Source organism: Dunckerocampus dactyliophorus, chromosome 16 (assembly GCF_027744805.1).
Source record: "Dunckerocampus dactyliophorus isolate RoL2022-P2 chromosome 16, RoL_Ddac_1.1, whole genome shotgun sequence".
NCBI classification, from domain to species: Eukaryota; Metazoa; Chordata; class Actinopteri; order Syngnathiformes; family Syngnathidae; genus Dunckerocampus; species Dunckerocampus dactyliophorus.
The window spans coordinates 24,023,384-24,040,386 of record NC_072834.1 but is presented as its reverse complement, the minus strand read 5'-3'; the positions used below and the strand labels follow the sequence as shown (position 1 = coordinate 24,040,386).

The 17,003-nt window shown below is 39.7% G+C and overlaps 2 protein-coding genes across 10 annotated transcripts in view; both read right to left on the bottom strand.

Annotated features, from left to right (window-relative positions):
* LOC129168714 (acetyl-CoA carboxylase) overlaps positions 1 to 3,273 on the bottom strand; it is a 58,135-nt gene extending 54,862 nt beyond the window's left edge. For 6 of the 7 annotated variants that reach the window (XM_054754294.1, XM_054754295.1, XM_054754297.1 and 3 more), the window contains exons 1-2: positions 3,080 to 3,272; positions 449 to 710 (exon numbers count right to left, since the gene is read on the bottom strand). In XM_054754294.1, coding sequence (XP_054610269.1) covers positions 449 to 710; positions 3,080 to 3,170 — 353 coding nt within the window. In that variant the 5' untranslated portion in view covers positions 3,171 to 3,272. Of the gene's footprint in view, positions 1 to 448; positions 711 to 3,079 lie in introns of all 7 variants that reach the window. The other variant, XM_054754296.1, reaches the window with a different exon arrangement.
* A 1,697-nt stretch (positions 3,274 to 4,970) lies between these two features.
* LOC129169590 (T-box transcription factor TBX3-like) lies at positions 4,971 to 13,878 on the bottom strand. Of its 3 annotated transcripts, none has more exons than XM_054756151.1 (8): positions 13,764 to 13,878; positions 13,165 to 13,517; positions 11,658 to 11,925; positions 11,441 to 11,587; positions 11,202 to 11,296; positions 10,997 to 11,142; positions 8,676 to 9,112; positions 4,971 to 7,598 (listed from the first exon to the last, which is right to left on the bottom strand). In XM_054756151.1, exons 1-8 carry the CDS (start codon positions 13,794 to 13,796, stop codon positions 7,200 to 7,202), a joined length of 1,878 nt encoding a protein of 625 aa, XP_054612126.1. In that variant the 5' UTR covers positions 13,797 to 13,878; the 3' UTR covers positions 4,971 to 7,199. The 3 variants fall into 3 exon arrangements, with proteins under 3 accessions (XP_054612126.1, XP_054612127.1, XP_054612128.1); XM_054756152.1 differs by having other exon boundaries at positions 11,220 to 11,296; positions 13,764 to 13,870; XM_054756153.1 differs by lacking the exon at positions 13,764 to 13,878 and having other exon boundaries at positions 13,165 to 13,640.
* Positions 13,879 to 17,003: the final 3,125 nt, after the last annotated feature.

Genomic DNA, 17,003 nt, shown 5'->3' with positions numbered 1-17,003 from the left:
AATACGCCTTTTGTCTCTTCATGTTTGGCTTTATTCTTTTTCTTAACTTTTATTTCTTGCTTTGTTTGTTTCTCATAATGTTACAAGTTTATTCTAGTAAAATTACAACTTTTTTCCCTCGTTTGACTGATTTCAACTTTCATTTCAGTAAAAAGTCAACTTAAGTCAAATTTTCAATATTTCAACTTTATTTTGGTCAAATTACTGCAGATTTTTCCATTTCTGCTGCACTTTTTTTTTTTTTTTTTCGAATGTCCCGTAGTCCAATAAAAAAAAACTTTGGACGTCCCTGACATAAGGCATGTAATGAAATCATTCCTAGAACGGAATGTTGCTGTTGTTCTAATAAAATGATGATTATGATGATGATGATGATTATGATTATTAGCCCGCACACATGAAAAAGCGCAGAATGAAATGCATGATGGAAGCGAGTGTGGTTTCTCACCTTAGATTGTGCACGGCGGCGTCAACGTGCTCAAAGCTCATGTCATACATGCTGTCGGAGCTACCGGACGACGGCGATGAGGAACGCCCCCCCTCCTTCTCCTCCAGCTGCACATCCGGCTTCCCTTGGATTTCATCCTCTGAATTCTCCTCCGACACCGACCCCACCATGAAGTGGGAGTGCAGCGCCGCTATTGCCGGGTGCTTCTTGGGAGCCCCCTCCTGCTGCGCCATGGCCCCGCGACACGCACAGGCTGCAACCACTTGATAAAAAGGGAGAATAACACGCGTTAAACATGAAGCAGTAGCAAAAAGCTGAAATATTAAACAAAAATTATGTAATTTTGCTAAAGTCATAATATTATGAGAAACTAATAAATAAGTTGTAATTTTTGGAAAATTAGGTAGGGGAAAAAAGTTAGAATATTATGGGAATAAAGTCAAAATATTACTGGAATAAAGTCATAATATTACAAGAAGAACATTTACAAGAAGAAAATTTAAATATTGAGAAAATAAAAAAAACAGCTCTAATTTTATGAGAATTATATCAAGATATCACGAGAAAAAAAGTTGTATTCTCATATGAAAAAGCAAAAAATTTTATGAGAAGAAAGTCGTAATATTGTGAGGAAAAGCAACGCCATTTTAGTAGGATAAGAGTTGAAATATTTATTAAAAATTTCAAGTTATGATATTATGAGGAACAAAACATAATAAAATAATATTTTTGGGAAAATTAGGTTGGGGGAAAAAAGTTACAATATTATGGTCAAAATATTATGAAAATAAATTCAGAATATTACAAGAAGAAAATTTACAAAGAAGAAAGTTGAAATATTTTGAAAATGTAAAAAACAACAGCATGAATGAAAAAAAAACAGCTGTAATTTTAGGAGAATAAAGTCAAAATATTGTGAGAAAAAAAGGCACAATTTTCCAAAAAGAAATTTGCAATATTATGAAGAAAAGCATTTTAGTAGGATAGAGTTAAAATATTAAAGAAAAAAATTTTTTTCAAAGTTTTAATAATATGAGAAAAAAAACAAAAGAAATTGGGAAAATCAGGTTGTGGACAAAGTTACAATATTATGGGAATGAGGTCAAAATATTATGAGAATAAAGTCCTAATATTCAGAGAAGAAAGGGTAAAAGAAGAAAGTTGAAATAAATGGAAAATTTAAACAAACAAATGCAAAAATGGGGAAAAAAGCCCAAAGTTCATATTAATAATATGCGTTTTCACCTTTTCACCAGAAAGCTCTGTGGGTTTTTTTAAACAAATATAACTTCACAAAACAACTGTCACAAGACCTCCAAAAAATGTCTGGTGGGCACCAAGCCTGGGATGACAACGAATTCATTAATTCATCACACAATAAATGAAAATGAAGTGGATAATAAATACGCTGCCATGTGCAAACAGGCAGGAAGCAAGTTCACTCTGTGCATTGCTTTCAGCACCTTCCATACAACAACGGCACGAGCGGAGTGAGCCCTCTCGTCAGTCATCAAGTCTCTGCCTCAGTGGGTGGAGGCGGGGCCGCTAGCATACACACATTGTGCAGAAGAGTGTAACCTAGTAGAAATTAAATGAGTAGATTGCAATATATTGTCGTATATTTATTATTGTACTTTTATTAAAAGTAATATTAAAACCTCGTCTCGTCTCCTGTGTTTTCAGTATGGGACGCCCCCGATTGAACAGCAGAGCAGCAGCAACTGGCAGCCAGGATGCTGTTTGTCTGCTTGCAAAAGTGGGTTGCTTCAAAGTTATTTAATAGTTGGCGCAACACCAGAGGTCAGACAAGGACAGTCAGAACAACTTACACAGGCTAGCTACTACTAAACGTCTGCAAAAAAAAATAAATATACACACACATATACATGTACATATACACACAGACACACACACACACATACAAATATATATATATATACACACATATACACACACACACATATATATATATATATATATGTATATATATATACACATACATACATATACACATATATATATATATATATATACATACATACATATACACATATATATATACATACATACATATACACACATATACATATATACATATATACATACATACATATATATATATATATATATATATTGCAGAAAACGCCAATGGTGTGTATGCTATCAACACAAACGTTGCCAGTCAAGATGAAAGTAAGATATCAAGGCAACCGTTCTTTATGCTATCGATGTGTTACTTTGCGAGCAGACAACGCAAGTTTACCACCGGTGGTCTCCGGTTTTACACACGGACGCCTTACTAACCTGCCTACCTGCAGCGGACAGCGGCTGGAAGGACCAGAAAAACAAGTCCAGCATTTGACTGTCACCAACCCGAGGGAAACGTCATTGAAAGTTGCGTGGAAACCGATGCAGTCAATTCAAAATTAGACAAATTATTAGAGTAGCTGTCGGCTAGCTTTGCGTCCAAATTGTCAACCACAGCGTTTTAGCGAGAAATAATGAGCGCGTTTAGCATACGCATTTAGCATGAGCTAATACTGCTATAATACAGTATAGCTGCACTGCTGTGTCGTACTGGTAGATGATGGACAGCAAGATTAGGGAGCTCATAGAAGCAAGTCAACTCACCGGTGGAGATAAAGCGACACGCAATGCTGACCAGTTGAAGCAAAGTGCTCAGTAAATGACTGGAGCGAAGGAGACATCCATGTGTCCGCATCGGATGAGGAGGAGAGAAAAAGAATCACATCATGATGAGGTCACAGCTCCCCGTCAGAGGCTTGAAACACCAGAGAGTGGGGCGATGTGACGATACTCCAGCGGGTTTACTCCTGGACGTTCACCTCTAACCCCCCCGGCTTCCGGTATAGAAACAGATGAGATAGAATGATTTCACGTTTGATATTGCTGCCCTTGTGCTACGTAGCAATCATTATTCCCCCTTTTGATGTATTCATTTCATATGTTTATGCATTTCAGACAAAAAAAAATGCAAATATTTCAAAAGCAAAATAACAGTGTTGTTTATTTTATGCATTTTAAATAGAATACAACTATTTAAAATAATGTAACCGTTTAAGTAGAAATAAGAATACATTTTAAAAATAACCGTACGAAAACAAATGCTGCAAACATTTTTGGATAAAGGAACGATGGATAAACCAATAAAAATGTCTACTTCTGGAAGGTTCAGCGCGTCTATTTGGCCTACATCTAGAAAGACCTGACTCAAGCGAACCAATCACATTGCATAGGCGTTTCTGTGGGCGGGCTTTAAAAGAATTCCAAGAGGCGGTCACGGAAGTAGTCTCCTGTATGACGAGCGGCGTGTACAGTACAGTATGTGCTTGGAAACGCCACAGAAAATACTCCAATGCTGCGAAACCGCAAACAATATGTCTGCGGATTATTGTATTTTATAACAGATTTGAATATCATGCCCCATTTTACCAAAAAATATTGTTACATTTGAGAAATCAACAAAGTCTGAGGTCATAACCGTTTGATAAAATAATAACTAGCAATTGTTTTATTTGTTTTAAATATAGTGTTGTAAATATACTGCAAAGTTACTATTATGGGAATATTCTGTTCATGTATCAAACGATGAAATTTTGTGTTTTTTGTCATTCAAGTTAATGTAGTAAGCACCGTCAGTACCGTTCTATTCCACGAGATGGCACGCTGGGGTCGGTGGTAGAATGACTCACTCAAACACGCTGCAAATAGAAATTAGATAGGCTTGACTTTAAAATGAGTCCTCACTGTCACAAATAAGTCAACAAACTCGTAATTCTTTCAACTGGTGAAGTCCTCTCACACTTTATGTTCAGCCTGGATGCCTACAAATAACACCCCAAAAAATATCAAACTTTCTTGTTCCCTATGCACAAGTGAGGGTCGTTGATTGAAAACCTACATAGGAAAATCCGTGGCTGTCCTCGGTACTGAAAGTATTCATGAATGTTACAATACTGTTTATTTTTCTAATGACCAACTCTTGTGTAACTTTTTTTGATGATCATTCAGCTCCAAAGTTGGTGTATTCGTGATAAGTGTAGTCCTCCTCCTCCCCTCTCACACCTTACCCGTCACCAGACCTCCCCAGAACTGTGGGAGGTTTTCTGCCGGCTGCCAAACTTGGCTGTTGACCTGCTTGCCACGTTTCCAAGCCAGTGGACATGTTCTCTCAGTATGTAGCTATGCTCAGCCAGGGAGAAAATTCACACAACTGCACATGCAAGGGAGGTTTTTTCAGTTCAGTGTGCCTTTTGGGAGTCCCGCCCGGCCTCTTGGCACCAAGAACTACACTTTTCTATCCTGCCATGAATATTCGGTCGTAAACTGGAGAGAAAGGCACAATGAAATGTGTCTGAATTCCACATAAGCACATTTCTACCTTGTTTACCAGCCTGTAGTACAAACTGTATGACCCCAACATCCTCCGGTCTGCAGTCCATGGCTTTAATCTAAGTGATGGCCGCCTAATGACAACAAAACAATACACGAGCTTCTTGATTTTATTTGTGAAACACACACACACAGAAAAAGTCGCCTGAGTTTGCCTTTGAGTGCACAGTGCTGCTCAAAACAATGTGTACAAGTGTCCTCGCAATTCTTTGGCAGTTTCAGCAATGATCGCTTGCAGTGGTTGCTGTGTTATAATAACATTATTATGTGAAATTAAAGAATACAAATATTTACATCATTGTACAAAATGTTCCAAAAAACCTGCATCTTATGGGCATGACACATAGTGCCCTTTTCCCTCTCATTTGTGACACTGAAATGGCAGGACTAAATGTATAAAACTTGCAGGCATAAATCTCTAGACCCCAAATATAAGACGACTCGTCTTTTTGAGACCTGAGGGAAGAGGTCCTGATACTTGCTTTGGATTGATCCAGAAAGCTGCAAGAGGCTGTTATGTACATGATGCGACCTAATGAACCTTTTACCTCAGATACCTCCACCGTCTGCACACAGTTGCATGCGACAATTACGGTGAGGCCCTCACTGACCTCATGAATGGTCTGAAAGATTCCCTCAAATGTTTCAGAAATCTTGTAGAAAGTCTTCACACAAGAGTGGAGGCTGCTAAGAGTGCAGAATGACAAAAAAAATTTCATTATTAGGGCTGTCAAATCAGGTGAATCACAGTTTTCAAATAAATGAATCATGATTAATCACCGTTTGCAACTATATCTCAACTATGCTCATTTTCACTGTATTTTATTTACAGAAAAATAAATTACATGACAGGCATATATATTTATATTAAGGCTGTCAAATGGTTCAAATGTTTACTTAGATTACTGTTTTCAAATTAATTAATCATGATTAATCGTCATTTTCAACTATGTCTAAATATTGCAATTTGTACTGTATTATTTCAACAGAAGGATAAATAACAGGTTATTATGTCTCAATTAGGGCTGCCAACTGTCAAACCTTTTTATTTTACAGTTGTTAAAATTAATTAATAATGATTAATCAGCATTTGCAACTACATACTCTATGTCGGAAAGATAAAAGGGTCAGAAATGATTATACATATTTGCATTAGGGCTGTCAAATGATTACAGTTTTTACACACACTACCGCAGTTTTCAAATGAATTAATTAATTGTGATTAATCACCATTTGCGACTATGTCTGAAATATGTCCATTTTTACTGTATTTTCTCAACAGAAGGATAAATGACAGGACAGGACAGGATTATATATATTTGTATTTGGGCTGTCAAATGATTACAATTTTTACGATGACTATTGCAGTTTTTAAATCAATTAATTGTGACTAATCACCATTTGCAACTATGCCAGAAATCTGTCATTTTTTACTGTATTTTATGAACCGGATACATAAATGACAGGACAGGATTATATATGTTTGTATTTGGGCTGTCCAATGATTCAAATTTTTAAAGTTTTCAAATGAATTAATCATGATTAATCATCATTTGTAACTACATGTATGTCTGAAATATGCCAATTCTTTACTGTATTAGGTTGGTCAAATGATTACATTTTTTACTCAGAATGATTGCAGTTTTCAAACTAATTAACTGTGATTAATCACCTTTTGCAAAAATGTCTGAAATATGCCAACTTTGACTGTATTTTATTAGAAAAAAGACAGGACAGGACAATATATGCACCAGCAGCTCCACGTGATCTGAAAATGTAAATCAAGCTAAAAGACAGGCACATATCTCAAAACACTAGTCTCTAGTGGCACAACATTTGAATCACACTTAATGTCATGATGTGAGTGTCAGTGCATGCACCTCGCGGTAGTGTGGTGAGAATGAGGAAGTGGTGTAGTGAGGAGGGACGGAGAGACGTGCTTGTGGGTTGGACATACATACAGTACATGGAGCTGGAATTGAGCACTGCTGTTGATGTGTTAAGGTAGGAATAAAGTTATAATAGTGTCAGACTCTGCGTGACGGTGGGGACGGCACACAGTGCCTCCGTCTGCCGTCAAACAGAGAGGAGTGCGCATGCATTAATCACGCTCAAAAAATGTCACATAATTAGCTGAATACATGAGTTATTGCTGTAAAAGTGTTATTTTTGACAGCCCTAATAATTAAAACTGGAGTCTTATGTACACTATAGTGCTTTTTTACTTTTGAGTGAGCTTTGAAAAATAACGTATGGTGTGTTGTCACTGATGGTCCATGAAATCTGCAACACAGAACTCATGGGTGTTCATTGCGCTTGGGTGAACATGGAGAAATATTTATAGCAGTGGTGGAATTGATTGATCAAGTCCAACATCTTGTACACTCTTGAGTTCCTCCGAGGAAGCTTTGACTTCAAGCGGATCAGTCTGCTGGCTTCCGGCCTTGTTATCATGCTGATTGTCAGACACCGGACTGGACTCTTGGCTGTACGATTTGTACCGTTCGGATTTAGTTGAGCTAGAACTCGCTGTCAGCGGCTTGTGGCTTGAAGCGGCAGCCGCCGGTACCTGATAAGGGCTGATCCGCAACCACGGAAGGGTGCTGTGAAAAGAGCGGTTCCTTAAGAACGCTGAGGTTGTCGAAGCAGTCGGGAGCGCGGCCGTCATGGCGGCCGGTGATGCCATGTAGCTCCATGGGTAGGACAGCAATCCTCCAAACGGTGGCAGTGAGATTCCCTGTTGGAAGAAATACAACAAATATTTCTTCATTCATCTCATCAACACTTTCTTAGTCGATTCATCTCAAGCTTGTTGTTTCGATTAATTGGTTAAATCAATATGGACCAAACACAAACAGATTTTTAAATTTAAAAAAATGATTAATGGCATACAAAAATCATTGTAGATTAATTGGATAATGGATTAATCATCGATGAATTGTTGCAGCTCTAATTTAAAGTATAACATGTACAGCTACTCGTGTCTAATCAATGATAATGTAAGATGATCCATGAACAGATGGAATCATGGAGCCTTTAAGCCTCGGTCACAACCGGTCGTACGGGCTCTTACGGTCGGTCTACGTGCAAAAAAACACAAGGAACACACGGACGGGTGTGTGACATGCTGATTTTCGAGCTGTAGAACGGCCACAGACGTTCTTTGTCATTTCAAACAAACTCTACGTGCGTTTACGTTCGTTTTCAGGTTGCAAGATAAACTTATGCACTTCGTACGTCTTCGTGTGTCGTCCGTACGGGCCAACGTGTGTCATCGCAATTGCGGACTTCGTATGTGTGTCGTGCACCACACCAGCACCCCACATACGTAATTAGTGCGGCCAACGCACGTTCGGATATTTCGTAAGTCCTCCAAGCATGTCGAGATCTTACTCCTTCTCGGTCACCACAACTAGCGTCTACATAACCCACACTGATTGTCTCTTGACGGTGGAAGCCAATGCTTCTCTAGCCTAACAAACGTTTGCATCTTAGCCAGCAACTGTGGTGCGTTCAAGGACCACCGAACAATGTGCAAAATCTCAACAATTGATGACAAAACATAATCAGTGAAGCATCAAGCATCATAACGGTGTAAAAATTGTGCGCTATGCTGTACATTTTACCTGTATTATTACTTACAGTATTTCTAAATTATGATCGACTTACGGTAAAAACAGCCTATTTTGGGAGAAAAAATAACAAAAAATATTTTTTTAGCTAAAATCCACAAATTTGTGGGGCGATGAATGCTAAATCGCAAACGTACACAAGGCACAGTTTGGTACAGGATTGAAAACCCGTTGAAACCCACCTGAGCCAGGTGAAACATGAATGGCGATGGAGAGGCAGGGCTTTGCGATCTGTGTTCTGTGTCATTTAATCCAGAGAAAGAGGAAAAAAGATGTCCCATCGAGTGAAAAGCCCCCGTCTTCACCGACAACTGTCCTGGGTGGAACAGCAAAGGTGGCCCAAGCTCAAAACAGCGCTGGCTGCTCGAACGAGCCGCAGTCTGCAGATGTCCGGTGCCGCGTGTCCATGAGCTTTGCGCTTCCGGCGACAAAAGAGGCAGTTGTTTCAGGCCATCCTTGTTTTTACTCCTGGAGCTTCGTGAGGAGTCGATCCCCGCCGAAACCGCTGGATCCTTTGTGTCCGTCGTACTGAAGAATGAAGATTCAGCCCAAGAACTGCTGACCTCACCCACGTCGTCACCTTGTAGATCAATATCTGAATCGGTTCCAGCGTTCTCATCTGTTGGGAACATGTGATTGGCGGCAGTAATGGCACAAAAGATTGAGACATTAGCTTACATGGCACCTAAACATTGCATGAAGGCATGAAGTCAGCCATGGCATGGCCCACATCATAGAGGGGAAAAAAGTTCTCCTCCCACCCCGTGTGGAAGTGGTAAGTTTTTGGCTTCTTAAGTTTAGAAGAAATAAATTTGAGGCTAAATGGTTAACTCACTAACTTGCTACCTCGCTAGCTAGTTGCCATCTCGAGGCCCTGCAGCATAAGATTGGCATTGTGGTGTAAACAATGAATAACACATTTAGAAAGTCATAAACAGGTTTCCTATGCTCTAACTACGGAAATATTCAATTTATTAGCACTGAATCCTACATCGTGGAAATTCATTTAACACGTTTGGGTCCGGAACCAGTTAACCACAATAAACGAGGGACGACTGTAGACACGTGCAGCTTCATGGTGAAAAACCCAGACAGTTCAATGACTTTCAAACTGCATGGCACAGCAACTTGTGGTTGTGATCCAAGCTTGGGATCCACAACTTAGCTCACTCTGTTGTTGTTGATTTTTTCATCTTGCCGGGCCCCAATAACTAAATCATTCATGTTACTGCAAACACGCTTGTTGACACCCTGCCAGACTCACGCTGCACGCAACGCCTGCGGCCACACCCCCATGAGCGTGACACTTGTACAATAAAGGCAAGAATGCCACCAAAAATAACCAGGATTCCTTCCTTATTTATAAATGAAATATTTTGGTAGTTGGAGCATAGAAAACCTGCTTACCACCTTCTAAATACGCTTTTTAACAGTATTAGAGCCCTCTAGACATGAAATAACACCCCTATAGTCACCTTTACACTCCTATTACCAATATAGTAGACATAATAAGAGAAAATAAGACATATTAAACATAAATAAGACATACTAACATTATTAGAGCCCTCTAAACATGAAATTACACCCCTATAGTCACCTTTACACTCTATTACCCAATATAGTAGACGTAATAAGAGAAAATAAGACATATTGAACATAAATAAGACATATTAACATTATTAGAGCCATCTAGACATGAAATAACACCCCTATAGTCACCTTTACACTCTATTACCCAATATGGTAGACATAAATAGAGACAATAAGGCCTAAATAAGACATAAATGGGCCTTGTGCTCGTGTGTGTTACTGTAAATGTGTTCCGGTGTTAGAAGAGCTGAGTGGAGGGGCAGACAGGAAGTGACATTGCGTCCATTGAGTCCAGAGTTGAGTTTTATCTAGCCGTGGCTTACGGCGGCAACAATCGCTGTGTTAGGGATTATTGTGCCCATTGCGAGATCATTCAAAGCTGCAATAAAAGCCTGTTGTTCTGGTGCTTGTGTGTCTCAGCCAACATTACAGTAACATTACTGACACCTAGTGACCGGTGTACAATACTATATATGAATAGGAATGCGTCTACTAATACCTACTTGTACTTCATTTAGCCATTTTTATGCTTGAAAATGCTTCATTTAGATAAAAAAAATGTAACATTTGCATAATTTTTTAAGTTAAATTTAAAAAATGAGTTGAAAGATCAGTCATTAGAAAATGATTAGTTGGTGGCAGCACTGCAAAATAGTAATGGCTTAATTGACTGAACCATAAAAAATTCTGTTAAAGTTGATTGTTGAGTGGTCACTTTTTTAAGCAACGGAAGCCAAACAGAGTGCAGTACTTGGCTGCAACCAGCAGAGGTGCTGTTTATCCAGTCTTAGCTAGCTTGAGCCCTGAAGATAGAGCCACATGGCGGTCTCTTGGGTTCAGTGAAGCTGTGTTCCAAGCACATTATTATGTTGTGTAGAAAATGCACACAAACAAGCAAAAGTTATGGTGTCACCTTGACAGTTTGGCACGGACGCCACAGCCCAGGATTGCTGAGGAGAATAAAATGGGTCACTGGTACCGGGCTGATCCCACGAGTCGTCTGAATCGGCGCAGTCTGTTTTGTTCTCATGCAGCGGGGATATGTTTAAAGGATTATTCCTGCAGGTAGACAGATAGAGATGAGGGTTTTTCAAGGCAACCAAGAGTTATGTACTTACAAGTCCAAGGAGGCTGACCTCTTTTCTCGTCTTCCATTGCCCGTGTCCCTGAATCCTTTGGCGAATGGGTTGTTGTCGATTTTTAGCTGCGTAATCTTGTAAAGAGAAGATAATGGATGAGTTACTTGATGATCTGTGGCCTATCAGAGCACGGTGCTGGTGGCAGACAGTGAAGGTCCTGGTTAGTGACGTTCTACCTTGCATTCAGTGTGTTTTTTGTGGAGGATCGGCTGAGGTACCTTCTCGTTTTGGTAAGCAGTGACAGCGATGAACTCCGTCTCCGGGAACACATAAGTCAGGAAGGTGCTGTACGGAAGTTTCATGATGTCGTTGGCTCGCACGATGTGGAACCTGGGCTGGTATTTATGCATTGAATTCAGAATCGTCTAAGGAAGCAAAGAAGAGCACGTTAGAACGAGCTTGTGACACGATCACAGATTTACGACGACTACGTACGAATCCGTGCTTATCCGATATATTGTTGGTGAGTTTGAGTTTATGGAAGGCGACGGGCTTGCTCATCCACTGCTCTCCCTTGGACGGACTGTCGGGATGGATGTACATGCGCTTCGGCATCTCCGGGTCGGCTTTCCCAGCGACGATCCAGCGGGAGTTGTGAAACTTGTAACGGAAGTCATCGACAGAGACGATGTCCATCAGCAGGATGTACTTGGATGTTTTGTCAAGGCCGGTGACCTTTACTTTGAAAGCCGGGAACATCCTCCTGTAACCCACGGAATCAATTCATAAGATGAGATTTATTTCAGGCGATGATATGCCATTTTTGGAAATTGTTTTTTTCTGCATTATACGAGGCAACTGTATTTACACACTGTAATTCCAACAGAAAAGATCATTCCATAAAACATAAAGTCTTCATCCAGCGAGGGCCACATAGTGAAAAATGAAAGGATGCAACTTCCCACTTTGATATTTTGTAAAGCAACGCATGTAGGTATGCTAGCAAGTCAGACATTGTAATATTGGTGAAAAAGACTATTATTTGTATCTACTTCACTCTTTGCTCTAGTCTTCCTATTTTGCTCTTGTTTTTTGTAAATGTTCCAAATATTTTAACTTTCTTCTTCGATAATCTTCGTAAAGTTGACATTTTTCAACCTAATTTTCCAAAACTTACAACTTTATTTTGCTTTGCTTGTTTCTCATATTATTATTTTTAAATAACATATTTTTTCTTTCATATTTCAACTGTATGCCACAAAAATGATGATTATTTTGCCTTATAATTGACTCTAGTTTATTTGTTTTATTTACTTTATTAGTATTCTATTTTTTCAGTTTATTCTAAAAAAAATATGACTTTATTCATGTAAAATTACAGCTGTTTTTTTCCATTTCTGCCATTGTTATCTATTTTAACTTTCTTATTGTAAATGTTCTTCTGGTCATATTATGACTTTATTCCCATAATATTTTGATTTTACTCACATATAAAAATGACAACTTTATTTTGTTTTGTTTGTTTCTCATATCACAACTTCAAAAAAAAACAACAACTTTCAAGTTTTTGCCTATCATTCCTCATATTATGTTATTGTCCTAAAATGATGACTTTTTTCTCTTAATAGCTTCACTTTATTCTTGTAAAATGTTTCCATTTTTGCTTCTTCTTTTACATTTCTTGTTAAACTCTATTTTTAGAATGTACCACCGGCCAATAAAAACACAGCTTCAGGCCGCTAATAACCCCCAGGGCCACACTTTGGACACCCCTGTGCTAAAATCATTCCATAAACCATGAAAGTAAAAATGAATGAAAAGTGAAGTTGCGAAAATACATTGTTAGAACTGCAGCCGGTTGTGTTATAAGCAGCTCTCAGTATGATGCAGTGCAATCGGCAAAATAAAAACGGTTTGAAGAAAAAATATGTGCCAACATGAAGCCCTTTCTCATGGTGAAGAACTGCAGATACTACTGTATGTATGTAACCACTTGACTCACCTTCCTGATTTAGTAATAACCATCTCCGTTCCCATTTTGTGAAACTCGTTCCATAAATCCTTGGACTCCAGAGTAACTTTGGGGTCGTCGCTCAGGTTCTTCAAGGGGCGCAGCGGGGTGGCTTGGTGCTGTCGGCTCAGAGCAGCGTGCAGCCCCGCCTCGGAGCCCACCGGCTGGCGCTCAGCCTCCGCGCGGGACGCCGCCACGTCCGGGGCGCACAGCGCGGGGTGGAAGGTAGGCTGTGCGGCGGAGAGTAAGGTGGGCAAGGGCACGGTTGGTCGCTGAGCTTGGAAAGGATAATAAGCCATGGCGACTGCTTCTCCATCAAAGTGGGCGGGAAGAGTCCGGGCCACCTACACAGAAAGCACGTACGTTCATGTCCCAAACTGCAACAAAAAACATACAAAATGTCAACTCCAAAGACGCTTAAGCGAGCACAGGACAGCGAAGCAAACACTCAAATAGTTCTGCTGCGCTTCAGTCGTCCGTACTGAAGTGGGCGGAGTTTCACAGCCTTGACTTGAGGGGCACTTTTTACACTCACATGGCAAATTTATTATTTATGATGGTTGTCAATAAAAATGTGGGGTTTTTTTTACCTGTATCCACGTGCACTGGGGGTGACAGTTCATACTTTGTAGTTAAATATGGCGCTGACAGTAATTCCATCCACTCAATTTGCATTTTTTACTTGCGTTACAGTCTTCATTGTTAATAAATGCAATATTTTCGTAGTTAGAGCATAGAAAACCTGTCGATGACTTTCTAAATCCGGTTTTTAACATAATTACAACCCTGTAGACGTGAAATAGCACGCCTGTAGTCATCTTTACACGCATTGTTTCTATGACATTCAGCAGCTCTTATGCTGCAGGGACTCCAGACGTCCGCTAGCTAACAAGCTAGCAAGCGAACCAGGTAGCCTCGAATTTACTTTTACTAAACTTAAGAAGCCAAAAAATTACCACTTCCACACTGAACTTTTTTCATTCTATGATGCAGTGTTAAGGTAATCCGTGTAAGCTAATGTTTTTTGTCATCACCGCCACCCAGTGACCACAATACTACATATCACTTGTATTTCCTGATGCTTTGACTAGTCTAGCACCAAACAGCAATCACTTATTCATTCAGTCATTTCTGAAAAACTGCGATATTGCGAGGGACTGTACAGTCAAATGACACACAATGCATCCATCAAGTCACTATCTATATATCAACTATCACAAGTCACAATTTGATCTTAAACGTTGTCAACACTTTTGCGCAGCCCTAATAATGTCTTTCACTCACTGCCGTCTGGTCAACACGTATACACATGTCCGTCGCATGCGCACAAACACAAAAGCCGTCTCAGAGAAGCCACCCTCAATTTTCAGTCGTTTTTCAAAAATATATATATATATATATACATATATATATATATATATATGTGCTGCATCGTGGTCGACTATGGCAGACTACTGGTCCAAACGTATGCATATTTACTAAGCATGTTTCAGCATAAAAATGGCTAAATGAAGTAAAATACAAATAGAAGGCACTCAGAAGATGCAATCAAAGACGTTATGATATGTAGCATTCTACACTGGTCAGTAATGTTACAATGACGAGACAATAACCACCGCAGGAAGTACTGTAGAAAAGGAAGTAAATAAGGGATTGTGGCTTATTTATGTCTTATATGTCTTATTTTATCTTTTTATGTCCACTATATTGGGTAATAGGAGTGTAAGGGTGACTATTGGGGTGTAATTTAATGTCTAGAGGGCTTAACTGTATTCGTAAGATATCTCTATTATGTCTTATATGTCTTATTTTCTCTTATTATGTGTACTATATTGGGTAATAGAAGTCTAAAGGTGACTATAGGGGTGTTATTCCATGTCTAGAAGGCCTTAATGTTAAAAACCCTATTTAAAAGGTCTCTATATTATGTCTTATATGTCTTATTTTCTCTTATTATGTGTACTACATTGGGTAATGGTCGTGTAAAGGTGACTCTAGAGGTGTTATTTCATGTCTAGAGGGCTCTAATAATGTTAAAAGTTGTATTTAGAAGGTATAAAAAAAAAGTTTTTTATGCTGAAACTACCAAAATATTCAATTTCTAAATAAGAAATTCTACTTCATCATGGTCAGGTCTGAAACCAATCGACGTGATAAACGAGGGAGGACTGTACATTCACTGATAGCGTTGAACCAAGGCAGAAAGCACCTTGATCTTGCCACGTGACGCCCAACTGAAATGCATTCAATTCATGCTGAATAGTGTGCAATAGTGTTTCCAAGAATAGTTGAAAATGTGAGGCTTTCAGGTTTAAAACTAGTCTGCAGACTACCTCCACATCATTTGCGCATGTAGATTGTGTTTGCTGACAATGTGTCTCCAAAGTGTCTGCCAGCCTAAGTAGCGTATCCCTGAGAGAGTCATGATGGATTTTAATGCAGCGCTGCCTGAGGGATCCGATGTCACAGGCGTTTAGTGTTGGTTCTTCACAGAGCTTCTCATAATGAATGTGAATGAATTTTTTAATCATTTTGTGGATTGCGTGGCGACGTGACAACATCTCTTGCAAGTGCTCAACAAGAGAAACAATAGAGATATGACACGTTCTCCCAACCTGCGCAGACCTTTACACGGGTCTTCTGTTCTATGTACATTTGGAAATTGTTAGTGGCAGGTGAAATTGTTACATTGTTGAGGTATACTGATGATGAAATACATTTGGTCGTTATTGATGTGCTGCAAAATACGCACACAGTTTCTGCTACACAGATATTACAGTCACCCTCGTTATATCGCGGTTCAACGATTGATTCACCTCACAACGATCACGTCAGCATTTTTTTCGTCCTCTGATTGGTTGATCCGAGCCAAACAAGCCAACTTACGACCACAATGGCTGACGTAGGAGGAGAAAAATGGATTTTATTCCAAGGTTTTATGTAGGGGTGTATAATAATTATCAGCCAATATGAGGGAATTATGATGTCATACAGATACATCTGATAACATTTATAATAGCTCCAATAACCAATAATTTAAAAAAATGCTCCAATGAGGTGATATTACGCGTACTGTGTGGGTGAGCAAGTCAAGCGCTCCTTTTTTCTCCTGCCTGTGACGTTGACGGAGAGTCGTAGCTTCCCCTGTGCTCACTTGAAAACAAACATTCACTGTTACAGAGAAAGACATTTTGCGTGCCAGTTGTACCTAGTCCTGTCACGATAATCGATAAATTGATTCATCGAACGATGAATCGATCGAGAAAGTGACATGTGCATGCATGCGTATGTTCCACACAGGCTGGATGACAACAGGGTTCACTCTGCATTGGTTCTATATTGGAATGAATGGAGGCGGGGCTACTAGTGAGTGGATACAGAGCGCAGAGTGCCAGCAAGTTAGCCTCGTGAGCCAGCATACGCTAGCCTGAATGCTGGCACAGAAGCGATGATTTTTAAGGCGAATGCCACATCCCCAGTGTGGGAATATTTGGGTTTTAAACAGAATGAACAAGGTGAGCGCATGAACACAGACGAACCAATATGTTGCATTTTTTCTAAAGTAGCAACGAGGAAGAAGGAGAACACGACCAACTTGCGCCGAGAGACAAAGCGGCGAAAACAATCCTTGTAGTCCCGCGGAACATTATGTGGGAACAGCACCACCTCAGGAGAAAGTGCCAGCCAGGCTTTGAGCTTCACAAGTCTGCCACCCAGGGTCCCCTTGCGTCTACGTTTTCCTGGGAAGCAATGGCTCCCCCTGCAGGCACGTCAGCCAGGTAAGAGGGACGCGGTTTGTTTGCCCCTCCCGTACTCGTTTCGCACAGGCG

What these genes read in the sequence shown, in the direction of transcription:
- LOC129169590 (XM_054756151.1), bottom strand. Translation starts at nt 13,796, where the DNA reads ATGAACTGTCACCCCCAGTGCACGTGGATACAG. An exon ending in CCCAGTGCACGTGGATACAG is followed by an intron (nt 13,518 to 13,763) that starts GTAAAAAAAACC and finishes CTTTCTGTGTAG; the next exon opens with GTGGCCCGGACTCTTCCCGC. An exon ending in CTGCTTACCAAAACGAGAAG is followed by an intron (nt 11,297 to 11,440) that starts GTACCTCAGCCG and finishes TCTCTTTACAAG; the next exon opens with ATTACGCAGCTAAAAATCGA.